The 19,048-nt window shown below is 45.3% G+C and overlaps 1 protein-coding gene across 6 annotated transcripts in view; it reads right to left on the bottom strand.

Annotated features, from left to right (window-relative positions):
- Nucleotides 1–2,225, bottom strand: part of Carnmt1 (carnosine N-methyltransferase 1) — a 36,443-nt gene extending 34,218 nt beyond the window's left edge. For 2 of the 6 annotated variants that reach the window (NM_001377051.1, NM_001377054.1), the window contains exon 1: nucleotides 1,493–2,225. In NM_001377051.1, coding sequence (NP_001363980.1) covers nucleotides 1,493–1,560 — 68 coding nt within the window. In that variant the 5' untranslated portion in view covers nucleotides 1,561–2,225. The remainder of the gene's footprint in view (nucleotides 1–1,492) is intronic. The other 4 variants (NM_001377052.1, NM_001377055.1, NM_026120.5 and 1 more) reach the window with 2 other exon arrangements.
- Between the last annotated feature and the right edge of the window lie 16,823 nt (nucleotides 2,226–19,048).

Here is a 19,048-nt window from a genome sequence, read left to right as displayed (position 1 = left end):
ATATTATGCTCATGTGTATGGAGGTGAACATCTATAAAGACTTCACTGCCTAAGAACTTTATCCTTGGCAAAAGAAAGAAACTTGGATGGCACCCTGCTTTTAAAGGATGGCTTTGGTACCCCCTCAGGAGCCAAAAGGCATTTCTCCCCCTATGATCTTTACAGTCTTCAGTTCACTGTAACATTTAGTGGTAAAAGTAAGCCCTATAAAATGTGCTAGGAGTCCAGAACAGGGCTGGCAGGCTTTCATGTGATGAAAGGACTTCTGTCCACACACTCCAATATGACACACTAGCAACAGGTGGAGCACTTTAAACATGCTAGTGAGGCTGTGCAATTCAATTCTAACTTTCGTTTAATTTATGTTTAAACGTGACTAGTGTCTGCAGTAGAGACACTTCAAAGCCAGACTATCAAAAATGCTGGAAAGCAACATAATGCTTGCCATATAGGCTACACTACTTTTTCCAGAGATTTGGCGTGTTTCTCAGAGACATTATATAAGTAAAGAAAAATTTTGGTGAAAAGTCCCCCAATCTCATATTCAATGGGTAGAGAGAGACGAAAGCACAGGGAACCATGTCACAATTAGAAAATGCACACAGCAAGCAGCCTTTTCTATACTGCAGTACTCAAGACCAGGTCAAACGGCCTCTACCCTAGACCAATGGCCCATCCAATAACTAATAATAGAATCTCAGGCTCCAAATATATTAAAACTGAATATAATTACATATGTTTAACCGAGCCTACTACTATATGCCAAGGTGTTTCCCAGAATCTATGTTTTGCAACAGTAAAATGTGGCACTATCAGAAAATACCCTCTACTTCTGAGTTCAATTAGGAAATTATTTCATCGAAGTCTTTGACTCAAGAACTGCCTGTGAGCCTAGAACTTGAGAGCTTGAGGCCTTGGGTTCCACACACCTGCCATACCTGACACTCTGTAACCATCAGATCCTAAATAACTGTTCAATTCAAAACAGTAACAAAGTAATAGAACCACCGCGCAAGACTGATTAGGGCTGTTGGGGGAGTGTCCTCTTTTGCCACTATGTTTTATTTTTAAAATAGAGCTTCAACAGCATTGCCAAACACAGTGCCATAAAAGTAAGGTTCGTCCTTGCCCTCGATGGGAGTCAGACCTGGGCAAAGAGTTACATATATAAACAACTGTAATACAAATAGCAACAGAGTACCACCTAGGTTGGTTTGATCCGCACACGAGGTCACGCTCATCTCTCTGGTTCTAACCACAGGTTCAGAACACAGTGGACTGTGTCGCTTACGGATATAAATGTACTAACTCTCCTTGCCCAAAACCCCGGGTGCACGAAGACGCGAACAGATCTGTACTTGGGCATTCTCATTGGGCTATCTGAACACCTATCCAGACCATATGTAGAAGTTAGGAAGCTGCGATACGAATGGAGAGCCTACAGAAGAGTCCCACAACCATGCCTAGCCCACGAGAGGAATTCCGTACTTACTCGCAGACCACAAGAACATAAAGCCGGCTCCGGTGCCCGCTCTCTTTTTTCCTTACCAAGATGCACATTTTGCAACTCCGGGATCTCTTCCTCCCTCCACCATCCGGTCAGAGCCACTCGGCAGCACCGTTCAGTTCTCTACAAAAAGTGCACACTCGCTCCGGCGGCTCCGGGTGAGGTGGGAGGCAGCCCCACGGGACCGCCCGCGCGCAGGTGACCGCGGGCTCCGCGAACCAGCCACGAGGCGGGCCCCGAGACTGCGGCGTGCGGGCGGGCGGGCGCGCCTTACCCGTAGTAGCGGAACGCGTTGATGACCTTCCAGAAGTGCTCGCGCTCCAGCCGCTCCTCGTCCTCGGCGGTGCCGCGCGCCGGGGGCCCCGCAGGCGCGGCCGAGCCCAAACGCCCGGCGGAGAACTGCACCTCCACGTCCTCGCTTCGCCCGCCGTCCTGGGCCGGTTGAGACGCGGGCGGAGCGCGCTGTCGTCGCTGCATCGCCGCCGCGGCCCACGGCGTGACCCGCCTGCGCTTCCCGGCTCCCGAGTGCGTGGTGGCGAACGGCCGGGCCTCCTCTAGACGGCGCCGGCCGCGGCCGAGGCCCCCGCTCGCGGCACGCCCCGCCCCCGCCGCCCTCAGGCCTCCATTCGCGCTGCGCTCCGCCAGGGTTTCGGGACCCGCGCACGCGCCGACGACCAGGCTAAGGCCGCGGCCGCCCGCGTTCATTCGCTGCCGGGCTTCCGCTACGACGCGCTGACGTCCGAATACGCTTAGAGGGCGGGGTCTAGGGCCAGCTGGAGGAGGAGCTCCTTTGCTGGGGGCGGTGCTAGAGCAGCAGGCACCAATGAGAGCCAGTGGGCGGGGCCACGAATCTGGCCCGCTGGAGTGGGACGGGCTCTGAGGCTGGAAAGGAAGGGCAAGAGAAAGAAAAAGTGGGTTTTCAGGAATTGATTTTGAATGTTTTAACTTTAGAAACTCAAAAAGGCAAGGTCTTAAGTTAGCCCTTGAAACTCGTTTTCTAAGTGGATTCCCTTTAAGCACCCATGAAGGCACAATTAAGAGTGCTTCAGGGAAAAGTCCAAGTTGCAGAATCAGAAGACATTCCATTAGCTGGGAGATGAACCAGAGTCAGTGTTTCCAATCAAACCTTCAGAAAACTGAGAAGCAAGCCCTGAAGGTTTGTGAGCTGGTCGCTCGTCTTGTAAATTCACTCCACAATGACATCAGTGACCTCCTTGCTCAGGATGTCATGGCTATGGGAATAGTTACTGGCAGCATAGCATCTTCCTCGCCTGTGATGAGCTACTCGAGATAGAAATGTAGCAGAGCCCCAGATCTTAGAAGGCCCTGAGACCTTAGCTCACCTGAATCTATGATGAAGTGCCGTTAAGGCTGTAAAACTCAGCACACAGACAGCACCACTGCCAAAGTAAAACAAAGGCTGAATCCATCAAAGTCCATAGCTCCGGGGAAGTCTGTAAATGTACTTGCTTTTTAGCTCTTGGACGTCTGCTTCTGGCTACCTGTTCTTGCTAACTTTAGTGTGTCAACCCAAAACATAATTTTTGTGTATAAAGGTCATCCTGCAAGAGGCTCACTGCTACACTGGGATCCCGAACATCCGGTGTCGTCAATGGCCGGCTAATCGAGCTTTCCATTGGCTTAAACCCATGTCTGAACAGTCCTCTCTGGTGGACACCTCACAACAGAAGAACTGACAGTAGGCGTTAGTGTGATCTTCATCCGTGACTGAGTTCCAATTCTACAAACACTGCTCTGAGCCCTTGCCTCTTGCCAGTGCCTGTCTCCCCAAATAAGGTGAATAGGGTCTTCTCAACAATGGCCCTGTCACTTGGTATCTTGTCATAAAACTGGATACCATGTCCCAGGAAGTAGAGCCCTCAGCAGGGATTGCCCATCTGGACTCCAGTCTTGTCAAAGTGGATACATACAGATGCTCTCATAAACCTGAGACTGGTAGCACTCTGTGCCAACAGAGGAATTAGAGGATGGTGTTTCAGTCTCTCTCTCTCTCCCCCCCCTCCCCCGCCCTCTGTGTGTGTGGCGGGGGGGGGGGGGGGGGGGGGGAAGGTGTAGAATCTCACTATGTACTCCTGGCTGGCCTAAAACTCAAGAGATCCCATCAGACAGTAATGGCTCACCTTTAATCCCAGCATTTTGGGAAGGCAGAGGCAGGCAGCTCTCTGTATGCTCAAGGCCAGCATAGTCTACAGAGCTAGTTCCAGGGCAGCCAAGACAACACAAAGAAATCCTGTCTTGAAAAACCAAACAAAAACAACAGACAAAAAAGTCAGAGATCCACCTGCTCCTGTCTCCTGAGTGCTGGGATTAAAGACTTGTACCACCCGGGCGTGGTGGCGCAGGTCTTTAATCCCAGCACTCGGGAGGCAGAGGCAGGTGGATTTCTGAGTTCGAGGCCATCGTGGTCTACAAAGTGAGTTCCAGGACAGACAGGGCTATACAGAGAAACCCTGTCTTGAAAAACCAAAAAAAAAAAAAAAAAAAAAAAAAAAAGACTTATACCACTCCCTCAGTGATTTAAGACTGACAAACTAACATAGTTCAAACATCTAATGAAGAAAGCAAAGGAGTACAAATGTAATCTCTTTATCCTGTTCCTAGTCACCTATACTTCATATCCAGACACAATCCACCCCACTTCATTTGTTCTTCCAGATTTTCTAATTCCCATTTTTCTTCACTAATGTTTGGAAATTATGTGTAAATCCTTATAGTTTTAGCCATTACTAGTTCTGCTTACACACACATACAATATCATACTATGACACAGGCCAGAATGGCCTAATTGACACAGTTCAGAATGTCATGGGTTACAACAATCACTTACCCAGTTTTTAACATCCTTGGGAATGTATCAAACATTTTGAAATTCTTTATGGAAAGAATTGCTACACTCTGTTAATAGTGCAGCCTTTAAGGATCTGTGTTGTCAAGGCGTTCAGGTGTAAGCATGTTTCAGTAAATCTCTAACCTAAATAAACCCGGGCAATGAAAACACGACTTAGTTAATATGAATATATGCTGTGTGCTTAGGACGGGCAGATCTCCTGCTACACTACCATCTTCCACATCATCGAGCCCCCTTAGAACTTGCGGTTTCTCCAGGCCAGGTGCGTCTGCTCCACTTTTTCTTCTTCTTCCTCCTCCTCTGTCCTCCTCTGTCCCTCAGCCCCCTCTCTTTCTTCCAAAACCTTCAGCTCCATCTTCCCCTCTTTCTCTGCCCAATCACTGGCTCTAGTCTTTATTTATAAATTAAGGTGGGAAGCAGGTTTACAGGAAATCACCTGAGTGCTGACTCATTCCTTATCTGCAGCCCCCCCCCACAGGAGAACAGAATTAACATCAAATACAATTAACCCCAGTGCTATCCGCAACATAAACCCAGCAGCTGTTTGCACATGAGGAAACCTATGGTTAGCATGGGGCCATAGCAGCAAGTTTCTGGCACTGTCCTACCTACTCAAGATGCACACGTACATTTGTTAGTCCTCCTATGGACTCTGACTGTGCTTATATTAGATTACGATGCAATCTAACACCATTTACATTTTCTTCAATAGTCCCCCCCACTATTTTATTTCCTCCATTCTTTATTTTCTTTATCAAGTAAAGGAGCAGATTCAGACAAATCAATTTTCCTGCCTTGGACACATGAGCCACAAGGGTGACCTTCTTCTCCTGCTTCCTGTCTTTCTGCCTCTTTCGGGAATGTGCTGTCTTCTGCTTTTGACACTTCTGAGCTGAAGGCCACTGGGAGCCACTGGAAGTAGGGTTTCTCCTTTTCCTGTTGCCACTTAACAATTCTACTACTTGTTGGGAAAGTGACTTTGACTTATTTGTAGAATGGACACAATATCTTTCTTCCAGTGTCACTGGGATAAATGAATGAAATCGAGTAAGACAGGCTGGACCTGTGACCCCAGTAAATAGGTTTTCTTGTCTCTTTTCAGAGCCTTTTAGAATACATCGTGGGTTTTTTTTTTCTTTCTTTCTTTCTTTACTTTCTTTAAAAGTATTGTCCGTAAGACTACCTTGACCTAACCTTTTTGCAATAATTTTCCCCTGTGGGAATCTTCCCAAAACATGAAGCCATGGGGGCTGAGGGCTATGGAATGTTGTCCTCAGGAGGTCAAGTCCAGGCATAACCACAAAGCACAGCCCTAGCCTCTCCAGTTATTCCACAGAGCAGCTAAGTAAGCATGTAAAGGGTTGATGATGAGAATGTGAAGCGACAGGCCTCCTGCTCAGAGTACAGAGAAGCAGGATGCACGACCTCCAAATTCTGCATCTACTGAGCCAGAAAACTTGCATCGATTAGTTACGTGAAGCAGATTCATTATGTACAGATGGGCAGCGAGGATCAGTGGAAGCCTGGAAGTCATGATGAGTGGGTCCTGCCAGTGCCCAGAGAGGCTGCCATCTCATCTGTGCACGTGTCATTTACATAACATCTGAGGGCCACGGAAAGAGACCACCCTAGGTTTTAGATCCTGGGACTGCACACTGGGCTAAACTATTGAAGACCATTCTGTTTTCTAGGGAGCAGGAACAGAGAAACCAGGCTTACTTCAGAATGTGAGTTCCCAGCCGTCTCATTATTCTTAAACACCAAAGGTGAAGGCTGGAGAGATGGCTCCGGAGGTAAGAGCATTTTCTGTTCTTGCTGCAGGACCTGAATTTAGTTCCCAGAACCCACATGATGGCTTCAACTGTCTGTAACTGCAGTTAGTGAGGATCCAATGCCCTCTTTTGACATAGATACACATAAAATGCTTTTTTATTATTTTATTTTTTAAGAAATACAAGTGAGAAAGGGGTGGGATCTAGGTCTGCCTAAGATCACGAGGACAACTCTTCAGCAGATGCTCTAGTAGTTTCTTACAAAACCAAACACACACTCACCATACAGCATATATGCATAGACAGGTATTCATCTATGTATATGTATCTATGTATGTGCGTACAAGAACATGCAAGGTCAACATGCTGTATGTATTTAAACCTGTACATAGCAAATCTAAAGTCAGGGACCAAAGAAGAAGCCACGTATTCTCCAGCCGGTGAATGCAAACAGATCAGACGAAGCTCAAAGAAACTGTTCTGAGTTGTTTTTCTTTTAAGACAATTTGCGGTGAACATACTACACCTTGGATGTTATTCAATGCTGAAGTCTTCTCTGACAGACGACCTACCCTGTTGGTTTGTTGTTGTTTCTTCACTTCCGCCTCCTTCAGATTTTCAGGACCTGTGGGATGCAGTCAGATGCTTTGCCAGAATCTAGCACAAATGGCCTCTAGCCCAATGCTCAATAGGATTCCTGTTCCTCTCTGAGCCCTGATGACCCAGGCATGGATGTACACACTGCCCAGCATTTCAGGAGGCTGAGAGGAGAGGATGGTAATTTCAAGGCCAACTGGCACATGAAACAAAATAGTGTCTCAATAAATAAATAAATAAATAAATAAATAAATAAATAAATAAATAAATAAATAAAGCAAAACAGAAAAACAGCAACAAAGACCTCTTTTTCTCCAGAGCTGAGGACCAAACTCAAGCACTGTACTTAATAGACAAGCACGCTGCCATTGAGTCCTCAACCCCTCACCCCCCCAAAGACAAAACAAAACAACAAACAAAACAAAACAAAACAAAACAAAAACTTAAATGGTTCCATACTATATTTGCATTTATGTTTTTGTATGATGAAGTGGCACAGTTAGTAAACACTAAGAGTGGCCCCTGGCTCTGAGTACAGAACAAAGAGCAGTGACTACACCTGCAACAGGCAGCTCACGTGTGCCTTATGGTACAGTGGTTCATGTGCTTTGACTTGTAGCTAGTCGAGGGCTCTAGGCTGAGGATGTCCTAATTCGGTCTTATAATAATAAGAATATACTGTGGGACTGGGGATTGGTCCCTAGGAAATGATCATAATGGAATAAGTAGGTCTTTATAGTCTTACAAGAAACTACTACCCAGACTGGAGAGATGGCTCAGTGGGTAAGAGCACTGATTGTGCTCCCAGAGGTCCTGAGTTCAAATCCCAGCAACCACATGGTGGCTCATAACCATCTGTAATGGGATCCGATGCCCTCTTCTGGGGTGTCTGAAGACCGCTACAGTGTACTCATATAAATAAATAAATAAATAAATAAATAAAATCTTAAAAAAAAAAAAAAAAGAAACTACTACCCATACTCCATCTGTACACCCATGAGATGTAGTCTCAAAACTAAGAAAAAAAAAACCATTATAAAAGCAAGTATGTCTAATCTTCAAATTGGAATTATAGGATATGGGTGTCAATTATGTATAGGCAGGTAGAGAAAGAAGGAAGACAGGGTGGAATGCATCACACAGGGAGGGTAGCACCACGCAGAGTCATTCTCTTGTCTCATTTCCTTTCTGTGGCTACCATATCACAGTGGCAGAGTCTTCATCATTTTAGGAAACTGGAGAGCCAACATCCCCATCTGGAAACCAGAATTCCTGCTGCTGAAGGAGGCACTGATGGAAATAATGAAGCCGTTCGTGTGACAGCAATAAATCAGCTGTTTCCATATGGGTTGGAACACTTCACCGTTTTCCCACCTGAGCGACAGAGAAAGTTTTCTGAGCCACACCTTACCTCAGTTCTTCAAGTTACTGATACGCTGTGTGTATTGGGGGCCGATGGGAGTGTTGTAAGTCCACTTCTTACCTCACAGCAGCGAGCAGGCACTCTGCATTCTGTTTCTTCCTCCTCCCTTCTCTCCCTTTGCCATGACATTAGGCGAATACCCATGGTTAGCATCTGAGGCAATTGTATTTGTTTTCTCTGTCCTTCCTTCCTTCATTTCCTCCCTCCTTCCTTCCTTCTTTTCTTCCTTCCTTCCTTTTTCCTTTTGGAATTTTTGTTATTATTGTTTCTTTTCTTTTCTTTTTTCTTTTCTCTTTCTCTCTCTCTCTTTCTTTCTTTCTTTCTTTCTTTCTTTCTTTCTTTCTTTCTTTTTTTTTTGAGACAGGAATCCTGTGTAGTCCTTGCTGTCCTGGAACTCACTCTGTAGACCAGGTCAGACTCACGGAGGTCGAATGGCTCTGCTTCCAAGTGATGAGATTAAAGGCATGTGCCACCACTGCCTGGCTTTCTTCTGCCTTTTCCCATCCACGCTTTGAAATCATTCCAGACCTGAGAAGAGAAAGTAGCACAGGATTATTCTAACTTTTCACCGAGTGCCTCCTCTCATTTGTGTGTCTGGGTTATCCTGGCTTAGGGCTCCAGGGAGGTACAGTTCATCACAGAAGCAGGAGGCAGATGGTCGGATTGTCTAAGCAATCAGGAAGCTGAGAGTAGGAAGTGAGGCCCAGCTATAAAATGTAAAGGCCTGCCTCCAGTGATCTACTTCCTCTAGCAGGACTCCACCTGTGGTTCCTTCCAAAACAGCACCACCATCTGGGACAAAGTAGTTAATCACATGGGCTTACAGAAAACACTTCACTTTCAAATCACAACATTTTGCCTCTGGATCCTATCAACTCTTGACTGTCTCATGATGCATAATGGATTATTCCAATTTCCAATGTCCCTACAATTTTTAACAGTCCCAACACTAATCCAAAGTTAAAGTCTTTTCTGAGAGTCAACAATTTCTTAACTGTGATCCCCTATAAAAACCAAGAAATACATTATGTACCTCCAACGTGCAATGGCAGTTTTCATCCAGTACCTTCTAATACTAACACACAGTGCATCATCATGACACAATGATCAAAACAAGAAACAAATACAGCAGAACTAACCTAAGCCACAAAGCTTATATCCTGTCAGGCTATCTCCCCATTATATTCCACCATTCCAGAGTCCAACCCGGGTCTGCAATTGTATATAGTTGTCCTGCCCCTTTAGTGTGCTCCAGTTAGGGACACTCTTGGGTCTTTCTTCTTCTTTCATGGATATGATACTATGGAAGAGGCCTAGTTTGTTTCATGGAATACCTGTACTTTGGGCTTATCTGAGTCTTCTCATTATTAGATTAGACTGAAGGTATCCATTTTCAGCAACTGCATTACAGAAGCAACAACCTCCCCAGTGAGTATAGGAGAGGGCATAGTGCCAGCTGTTTGTGTGACAGCAATAAATGCCAGCAAGGGCAGGCATCTAAACAAGTAAGAAGCACAACACACTTACAATATATTAACAAAAATTTTGCCATTAGCACTACCCGGCAGAAGATTTTCATTGGAAATATTTGTTAAGAGGCTGTTGGTATTGATTAAGTGAGGGATGAGATTAATGATGGTCACCTGGACAAAGGCTGGAGGACAGGGGTAAAAGTTAGAATATGATGAGACTTCGAAGGTAAAAATAAAAGGATGTGTGAAAGTTTCTGTACTGGCTAGTTTTGTGTCAACTTGACACAGCTGGAGTTATCACAGAGAAAGGAGCTTCAGTTGAGGAAATGCCTCCATGAGATCCAACTGTAAGGCATTTTCTCAATTAGTGATCAAGGGGGAAAGGCCCCTTGTGGGTGGGACCATCTCTGGGCTGGTAGTCTTGGGGAAAGACTATAAGAGAGCAGGCTGAGCAAGCCAGGTGAGGCAAGCCAGTAAGTAACATCCCTCCATGGCCTCTGTATCAGCTCCTGCTTCCTGACCTGCTTGAGTTCCAGTCCTGACTTCTTTGTTGATGAACAGTAGCATGGAAGTGTAAACCAAATAAACCCTTTCCTCCCCAACTTGCTTCTTGGTCATGATGTTTGTGCAGGAATAGAGACCCTGACTAAGACAGTTTCTGTGTGTGAAAAGACAGGAACTGAGGAGGATTCCTAGGAAACTGGGATGTTAGAAAAATCCAGTAATAGTTTGCTAGAGTGTTAGTGTTACAAAAAGCTGCTTGCCTGTTCATAAACCAGACCAGAGAGAGACAGAGAGAGAGAGACAGAGAGAGAGACAGAGAGAGAGACAGAGAGACAGACAGACAGAGAGAGAGACAGAGAGACAAACAGAGAGACAGACAGAGAGACAGACAGAGAGACAGAGACAGAGACAGAGACAGAGAGACAGAGACAGAGAGACAGAGACAGAAAGAGAGAGAGACAGAAAGAGAGAGAGACAGAAAGAGAGAGAGACAGAGACACACAGAGAGAGACGCACACACAGAGAGAAAGAGAGATAGGACAGAGAGAGAGACACAGAGAGAGACAGAGAGAGAGAGGCAGAGAGAGACAGAGACAGAGAGACAGAAAGAGAGAGAGACAGAAAGAGAGAGAGACAGAAAGAGAGAGACAGAAAGAGAGAGACAGAAAGAGAGAGAGACAGAGAGAGAGGACAGAGAGAGACAGAGACAGAGAGAGACAGACAGAGAGACAGAGGGACAGAGACAGAAAAAGATGCCTTCTGCCAACTTATTTCCTAGGCACAGTTTGGGGCATTCACTCTCTTTGGAGTGTATGGGCTGAGGAGGATGAGAGAGAAGCCAAGCATGACACTATCCTCAGCACAAAAAGGAACATTCACCAACATTTGAAAAGTGCTGCTGAGTGCTTCTTCAAAGGCTTAGCACGTCTGAGTGAGTCAGCAGTTAGGGTGATGGGCAGGAGAGCATGATGGGAGTAGTTGTAACTTGTTCCCTGGCCAATGAGGCATCTATGCCAAGCACCCAGGACAGTAAAGCCAAGATGGAAACCTAACAGCAAGGTAATGAAAAGGAATCTTTCTTGGCTGTCTCTTTCTTAGAGAGATAGAAGGGAAACACACTTGTTTTTCTTAGTGTGGGAGAAGTCTGCCCCTTAAAGGTGTCTACCCCTGTAAGCTGGTCCTGACCCTCATAATGAACTGTGGAAAGATTATTAGCCGATTTGAAGCCAGTGTTGTATAGTTACATGGTAAATATCTATAATCCCAATGGAAGTAGAGGTTTTCAACTAGCTCCACACCATTATCACCAGTTTTAAACTCTATTGATGGCCAAGACCCATCCCAAATGATTTTAATATTATTCAGATGTTCTTCAAAATTTCTTTGGCTGGGGGAGGCAGAAATTCAAAGCAGCTTTAGCCAGCAATGTGGAGTGGGTTGTGTTATTATTTTGCTGCACGGTAAATTACTCAAAGCTTAGCAACCAAAACAGTCATCTTTAAAGTTGGGTGGGACCAGGATTTTAGGAGTGGCTAAATTGTTGATTCTACTTCAGGGTCCCTTATGTTAAAGCCAAGACATCATCTTGGCTTTCAATGATGCTTGAAGGCTTGGCTAGGTTTGGACATCATCCTAGCTTCAGGTAATGGCTTGACTAGGTTTGGAGGGCCCACGGGCAAGATGGCACCATGTTCTAGGTGATGGAGTGGCACTGGCTCTTGACACACTGATGGTCCTGCTACTCTGCCACACAGCCCTTTGTGCAGGATGGATAGGGTGATTTCCTCCAGAATGAGCAGTCTAAGAATATAACGCAGAGGCAGCTTGAGAGAATAGCATGACTGGCTCTAAGCTTCCCTTGAGTAGGAGAAGGGATAGAGCTCACAGGTTGGATACTCCCTTGCAAAGGCCGAGGACTAGTCTCAGACTGTCTCACATGTTTTTAGAAGAAATATACTGTTCACCACACCCACTCAGGTTTTACAGAATGAAACTGATTAAAATGAGTATCAAGAGAAACTTTGAAGGGGAAGGAATCCCAATTTAAAACCCCCAAGGGATCTAAGTGACTCAGCCACCATGACAGGCTTAGATCTGTCTAATAAAGGTTGGCCAGCTTTAGCATTTGCTGGGCCTCTCAAGACCTTCCCAGATGATTTCATAACCTGTTATTTGATCTTGGGAACAGTTTTAGGTCTGGAGGATGGAGTCAAGAGGGTGGGGATTGAAAGATGGATCTAATAATAGCGAGCACTCACCAGGTGCCAGGCATCTGAGGATACTTTATATCAATTCGTAATCAATTGCATCATGCACAACAGAATAATTTCAACGTTGTGGGAAATTCAGTTCCTTAGGCTTGGAGAGAGAAACAGCACAAATGTGCTCAAGCGTCAAAGTTAACTGCAAACACGGGTTTTCTTTCTTTGTTCTATGCAATTTCTACTCACTTCCTTTTTGCATTTCACTGAAGAAGGTCATTTTCAGGTAGTCCACACCATCTCTATTGATGACTCCAGCTGGTTAGTTACTCTTCTAACTTCCAAGTCCATCCGAATGTGAAGTGAATTGTGGTTGTCAACTGCACCAAATAAACATTACTTCTTCATGTGATCTGTGACTTACCATGTGCGTTAATTTAATCGGAGATGATCCTATATAAATGTCAATTTTCCTTCCAGGTGGCTTCTGTCCTATTACAACGATGAACACAGAATGTTAAAAAAAGAAAATTGAAGGTGGAGACTGGAGAGCTTGCTCGGTTGTCCCCCTGGCTGCTCTTCCAGGGGTCCTGAGTTCAATTCCAAGCAACCACATGGTGGTTCACAACCATCTGTAATGAGATCCAATGGCCTCTTCTGGTCTGTGGACAGCTATAGTGTGTACCCAAATACATAAATTAAACAAATATATATTTTAAAAAAGACTGTATGAGCTAAAAAAAAAAAACAGTGTCTCTAGGAGTTCTTCTTAGATTTTAACTATGAAGCTTTTAATACTGTACAAAATGGACAGCTAAGGATGGTGCCAGTATAATTGACAGGTGGGTTCAGGAAGCTGGGTGTTTTAGTCACTGCTCTATTGCTGTGAAGAGACACCATGATCAAGGCAACTCTTATGCAAGAAAGCATTTAACTGGGGGCCTTATTTACAGTTTCAGAGGCTTAGCCCATTATCATCATGGCAGTATGCATGGCTCTGGATCAGTAGCTGAGAGCAACATCTTGGTCCTGAGGCGGGGTGGGGGGAGGGGTGGGGGAGGGGGGAGGGGTGAAGATGGGAGGGAGGAAGAGATAGGGCCTGGTGCCAGCTTTTGAAACCTCAAAGGACTGGCCTGGCCTCTTAAGACAGTGGCTAAGAGTGCCACTACTTAATCAGGTGGGGGTGGTGCACACCTTTAATCCCTGTACTTGGGAGGCAGAGGTAGACAGATCTCTGAGTTTCAGGCCAGCCTGGTCTACAGACCCAAAGCTACACAGGGAAACCCTCTCTCAAGGAAAAAAAAAGTGTCACGACTTGAAACATAAAAGTTGGGTTCCCAACCTGTGAGTGCTGGAAACATGACTTTGGGTATTTATTGCACCATCCACAGTCTCATATGGTTGCTTATACATTAAATAACGCATGTTACATTTGATACAGCTAAACATGCGACTGACAGAATGTAAAGTAAGCAGGTCCCAAAGATTCATTTAAGATATTAATAAGCTGGCAAGACTGTAAGACTGTCTCAAAGAGAACTGGAGACAGTATTTGTGGTGTCTGTAAGCAGAGTACTGGAAGAACATCACTTTGATATAATCTGGACCTGAACAGAACAATAACCCGAAGTTTGTAGGGTTATTGTCTCTGCCAGAAAGTTATTTGCATCTCTGTGCCCCCAAAGTTATTTTGCTTCCTTACCAGCTGTTTTCAAGTGGGGAATGGTTTTGTCCCCAGGGGACCCTGGCAATGGGAAACACTAATGAGTTAGTTGTTACAACTCAGGGTGCACTCGAAGGCAGAGATGATTGTAAGCGCTCTTAGAGCACCCCACTACAGATGACCTACCTCTCTAGCCTCAAATGCCAGCAGTGCTGAGGACAGAAAGCCTGGTGATGCTTGCACAGGTTAACCTCACTTACAGGATCTAAACTGCTCTACTCAGGAGAGAATTCCAAGTCAACCAGTGCCAAAAGAGAACTGGATAGTCCTTGGCTGAGTCAGTCAACCCTGAAGGGGCAGGGGCAAACCTGTCTTTCCTGTTCCCAGGGTTTATAGCATGTTTCTTCCCACTCTTCCTTTTGTGGCGTTTTTTGAGGTAAGTAAGATATCACAGTCCAGCCCAGGCTCGCATGGAACTGACAGTTCTCCTGCATCAGTCTTCTGAATGGCAGGATTACCAGCACTGCTACCAGTTAAATTGGAATTTTGTTTTTGTTTTCCTATTTTTCATTTTTTTGTTGTTGAATTTTCCTTTTTGAGAGTTTGATCCTAGGCTGATCTCAAATTTAGTATGGGTAGGGCTGGCCTTGAGCCCTTGATCCTCCTGACCCACTCCAATATGTGTATGCCTTCACATAGGGAAGTATATTTTCCTACTAGCATTTGACACTGCATCTAGATATGGTTAAATGCTCAATAATGAGTATTATAAATTTTCAGGTTTTATGTAGATGTCTGTATGCTTATGTAATAAACAAAACTCTCAGCAGACTTCGAATCTTTAGCAAATGTTGTGACAGCATCACTGTTGGAAAGGACTTTATTGGCAGATGATTTCCTTCATGGTCACTTTGAAGTGTTAAGAAAATCCATATTATCTTCAAACAAACGGATGGTAGGGTGTGTTTAAAAGGCAAGACCTATTTTAAAAGTAACCTAAAATACTAGACTCAAAAAACCCAGTCTCTCACTTTTACATGAGGCTGTAGTGTCACGTGGAGAGCATCCGAGATGTAGGAAGAAAACCCACCAGATATCTGATGTGAAAATGTATGAAAGTACAAGATCCCAGGATTGCAGTCTGTGGCACACTGACCGATTGGTCGATTTATTGATGGGTAGGCCTAGGGACTCTGTAAACTAGGCAACGTCTCTGTCAGAGATCCACATCTCAGCTCTGACTGGGACACTCCTGATTAGGCAACACATTTATTTTTCCTTATGGGTATATGGGATATTATAGCTGGACTATCTTGGACCTCTAGCAATATAAATAATGGCACTGTCTTAGGTTTTTACTGCTGTCAACAAACACCATGACCAAGGCAACTCTTATAAGGACAACATTTAATTGGGGCTGGCTTACAGGTTCAGAGGTTTAGTCCATTATCATCCTGGTGGGAGCATGGCAGTATCCAGGAGGAGCTGAGAGTTCTACATCTTCATCTGAAGGCTGCTAGCAGATACTGGCTTCCAGGTAGTTAGCATGAAGCTCCTAACCTTCACCTGTGTCTGCTTCATGAATCTCCTGCATCTCAAGTCTCCTCCCAGAATCCCTGTCTCTGCCGGGAAGTTCCACTTCCACTTCCTGCCCAGCTATTGTCCTTCAGATCATTATTAAAGCCAATCAGAGACAATTCTAGATTGTCTTAGGCAGGTGAGGAAGGAACAAATATTTACAAAGTATGAGACCAGTGATGGGCCATAGAAATAACAATACCAAGACATGGCTAGTATTTAACTCTCTGCCAGTATAGAATTCACCATTGAATATACGAGACACACCTGCACACAATGTACCCTAACATCGTATGCATATCTCAGAAATAAGAAATGGCAAATTAAAAAAAAAGATACAGGAAAAAAAGACACATTGTTTCTCAAATCCATCTTCTACAACCAGTTGAACAATGTGCCCAATAGTTGGATTAGTTGGAAACTAACTAGCAGGGAGGCCAAGTAATGAAGCCTAGAAACTAACATATGAAGAACTGAATAGATTACTTAAATGAAGTCAATAATTACTTTAAAATCTAATAATTAGCTAGGCATGGTGGCACACACCTTTAATCCCAGCACTCGGGAGGCAGAGGCAGGCAGAATTCTGAGTTCGAGGCCAGCCTGGTCTACAAAGTGAGTTCCAGGACAGTCAGGGCTATACAGAGAAACCCTGTCTTGAAAAACCAAAAAAAAAAAAAAAAATCTAATAATTATATTTATATAATAGCAGGTATAATACATGAATGCACTAAATGTTTGAAATATACCTATATGTTTAAAGGAGGTAAAATGTAAGCAATAGGATATACACATAACGTCATAAATAGGAGTAGATATTTGTTATATAAATAAAAAACAAAGGGTTGGGGCTGGCAACAAGCATAAAGAACTATCCAGAAGACACAAGAGAGACTGCTGCATCCTGTAGGGCTAAGAAGGCCCCCAAGGCATCTTTTCTGCCTTCCTCCCTCAGCACCAAGGTTAGCCAGGCCTTGGAGAAGGCACTGCCACTGCCCACTGACTGAGAGGTTATGCTGGAGCATTCGCTAGAGGTTCATCCTCTGGAGTGTCGAGGAAGTCCACCCTTTCTAGAGGTGCTGGCCTCTGGAGGCTGCTGCCGATGGGACAGTGAACTGTACCAGGAAACTTGGAAAGTTGAGCAGGTTGGTAGCCCCGGAACCTCTGAGAGGACAGTAGGAGCTTCACCTGTTTCCGACCAGGTCCTGTCACATGACTACACTCACAACAAAGGAATGTAGATTAGAAGAGAGTTCTTTATGTTAATGAGGTATCTAGAGGCCCTGAAGGTTTAGCCAATAAGTGTCCCTTCTCGGACATTCCTCCCTGCAAAAGGTATTTAAATCTCTGGCCTACCCCAAGGAGGTGTTATGCACCCATTTTCCACGATGAACAATCAATAAACAGTTTGGAACCAAGGACTGTCTCTTTCATCAGGAACTGCTCTGGGGAGCACGGAGGAAGCCTTTGTCTACAGAGCTGCTGTAGAAGTCTCCTGTAGAAGGCTCCCTTGTGCTCTTGGACTTGCCACCTCTGAGCTAAGCTGGAGTTCCCCATCACCATCTCCCCCCACCCCCCCACCCCCCCCCCACCCCCCACCGTCAACCGTCCACCGCCATCTTCTGTTCTGTTCTGTTCTGTTCTGACTTCCAGCAATGTCTGGATGTCCGGGAGTTTGGGAGCCCCCTGCCATAGGCTCCTTGTCACAGGCTTATGGACCCCAGACTCCATCCCCAACTCTTCTGCGCTGTTTCCAGTGGCAACTGGACACCCAGAAGTCAGGGAACCCCCAGCTTCGGCCTCCCACATCTTAGGCTGAGTTTTCCCTCCCCACTAAGCTGTATATTGGTGCTTCTCTTGAGCCTAGCAGCTGACAGCGGTGCAGGGTAATTGTAGTCTAGCGTCTCTGAGTTTTGTCTGGCTACTGGAGTTTCCACACCTCCAGTAGTGGGGTGAAGCTCAGAACCGCAGCTGCCTGCCTGCCCAGTACTTAGGATCTGGACACGGGGGGGATCTGGACACGGGTGGGAGGGTACGTCTGCTGCATAATCTTGGCCAGCAAACCTAGGAACACAAGACAAAACCCTTTCCTCCTGCCATTTCTCCAACAACTACTACAGATGATTGCTGGTTTCTCGTGTTCACACAGGTTCAGTGTGAGCTCTTGGGTGTATGGAGCTGTTGTCTGCTGACTACAGAATAGGAACTGAAAGGGTCCTCCCTTGGCTATTGATGTCACCACCAAGTAGAAATGTGTTATGTCAGTGACAGGGCCCTACTGCGATCTACAGAATCAGAAGTTCGAGGTGGGGACTGGTATTCTATTTTTAGCCAATCTTTCAAACAATTCTCAGATATACTACAGGGTAGGGACAAGTCAAGTTTCAGAAGTGTGTGTGTGTCTCTGTGTGTGTGTGTGTCTCTGTGTGTGTGTGTGTGTGTGTGTGTGTGTGTGTGAGAGAGAGAGAGAGAGAGAGAGAGAGAGAGAGAGAGAGAGAGAACACTTTAAAGGAAAAAAAGCCCAGAGATTTCTTCACTCAGTTTCAACTTGTTTAGCATCTGGATCTATGGGCACAACCACATCAGATGCGTTCACTTCAGTGACACCCAGCTTCTGATGTTGTGTCTAGGACAAGCTCTCCAGACTAAGTTTTCTAAGCTACCATTTACTAAGTTTCTGTATGTACACAGACGTGATGATCACTGTCTATCCATCCCATCTCTACGTTTCCCTCACTTCGCACCACTGCGTGCCTACTGAAGGGTCAGCTGGTGCCATAAACCCAAGGGCAGCGCAATCAGCACCATGGAGCTCCTCACTGCGCCTTGCCCTGTGGCTAACCTCATGAGATGGCTTGCTTCCCTGACTGGGCTCCAAAGCTCCAGAACAGAGCGCTTCCTTTTCCCCTGACACAGCTTTTGCCTTCCCAGGGCCCCTGCTTTGTTCCTTTCCAGGGAGGGAGAGGTGGTTTATTTTAGCAGGCTAGCTCTCTGTGGTTCTTTGCACTAAGATGGAAAAATCTATGTGTCTGTGCCCGGGTCCTGTGGGGTTGTAGCCTGGGCCTGATCCTGCCACTAGGTAGATATGTGGCGTAGGCTAGCTCATTAGCTCTGGTTTCATTGTCCATACTGAGAAACAGAACTGGGACAGATGGTAATATTCTAACACGATTCTAAGTGCTGTACATGCCTACCCTTAAAAAGTAAGCTGGTGCCTAAAAAAGTGAACCTTTAATCTCATTCCTGGCAAAAGACTGTACATCTTACTGCAGTCTTTACTCAACCTTTACTCCAGTAGTCTTGCCTTGGTATGTGTGTGTGTCTGTATCACATATGTCCATGTGTTTGTGTGCATACACATGCACATGAATACACACTTGGATGCAAAGGTCAGAGTTTGACCTTGGGCCTCTCCCTTTATTGCTTCCCACCTTACTTTTTGAGACAGTGTTTCTCACTGAA

Source organism: Mus musculus, chromosome 19, assembly GCF_000001635.26.
Source record: "Mus musculus strain C57BL/6J chromosome 19, GRCm38.p6 C57BL/6J".
In the NCBI taxonomy this organism is placed as follows: domain Eukaryota; kingdom Metazoa; phylum Chordata; class Mammalia; order Rodentia; family Muridae; genus Mus; species Mus musculus.
Note: the sequence above shows the minus strand (reverse complement) of the source record. Positions and strands in the feature narration are given on the sequence as shown.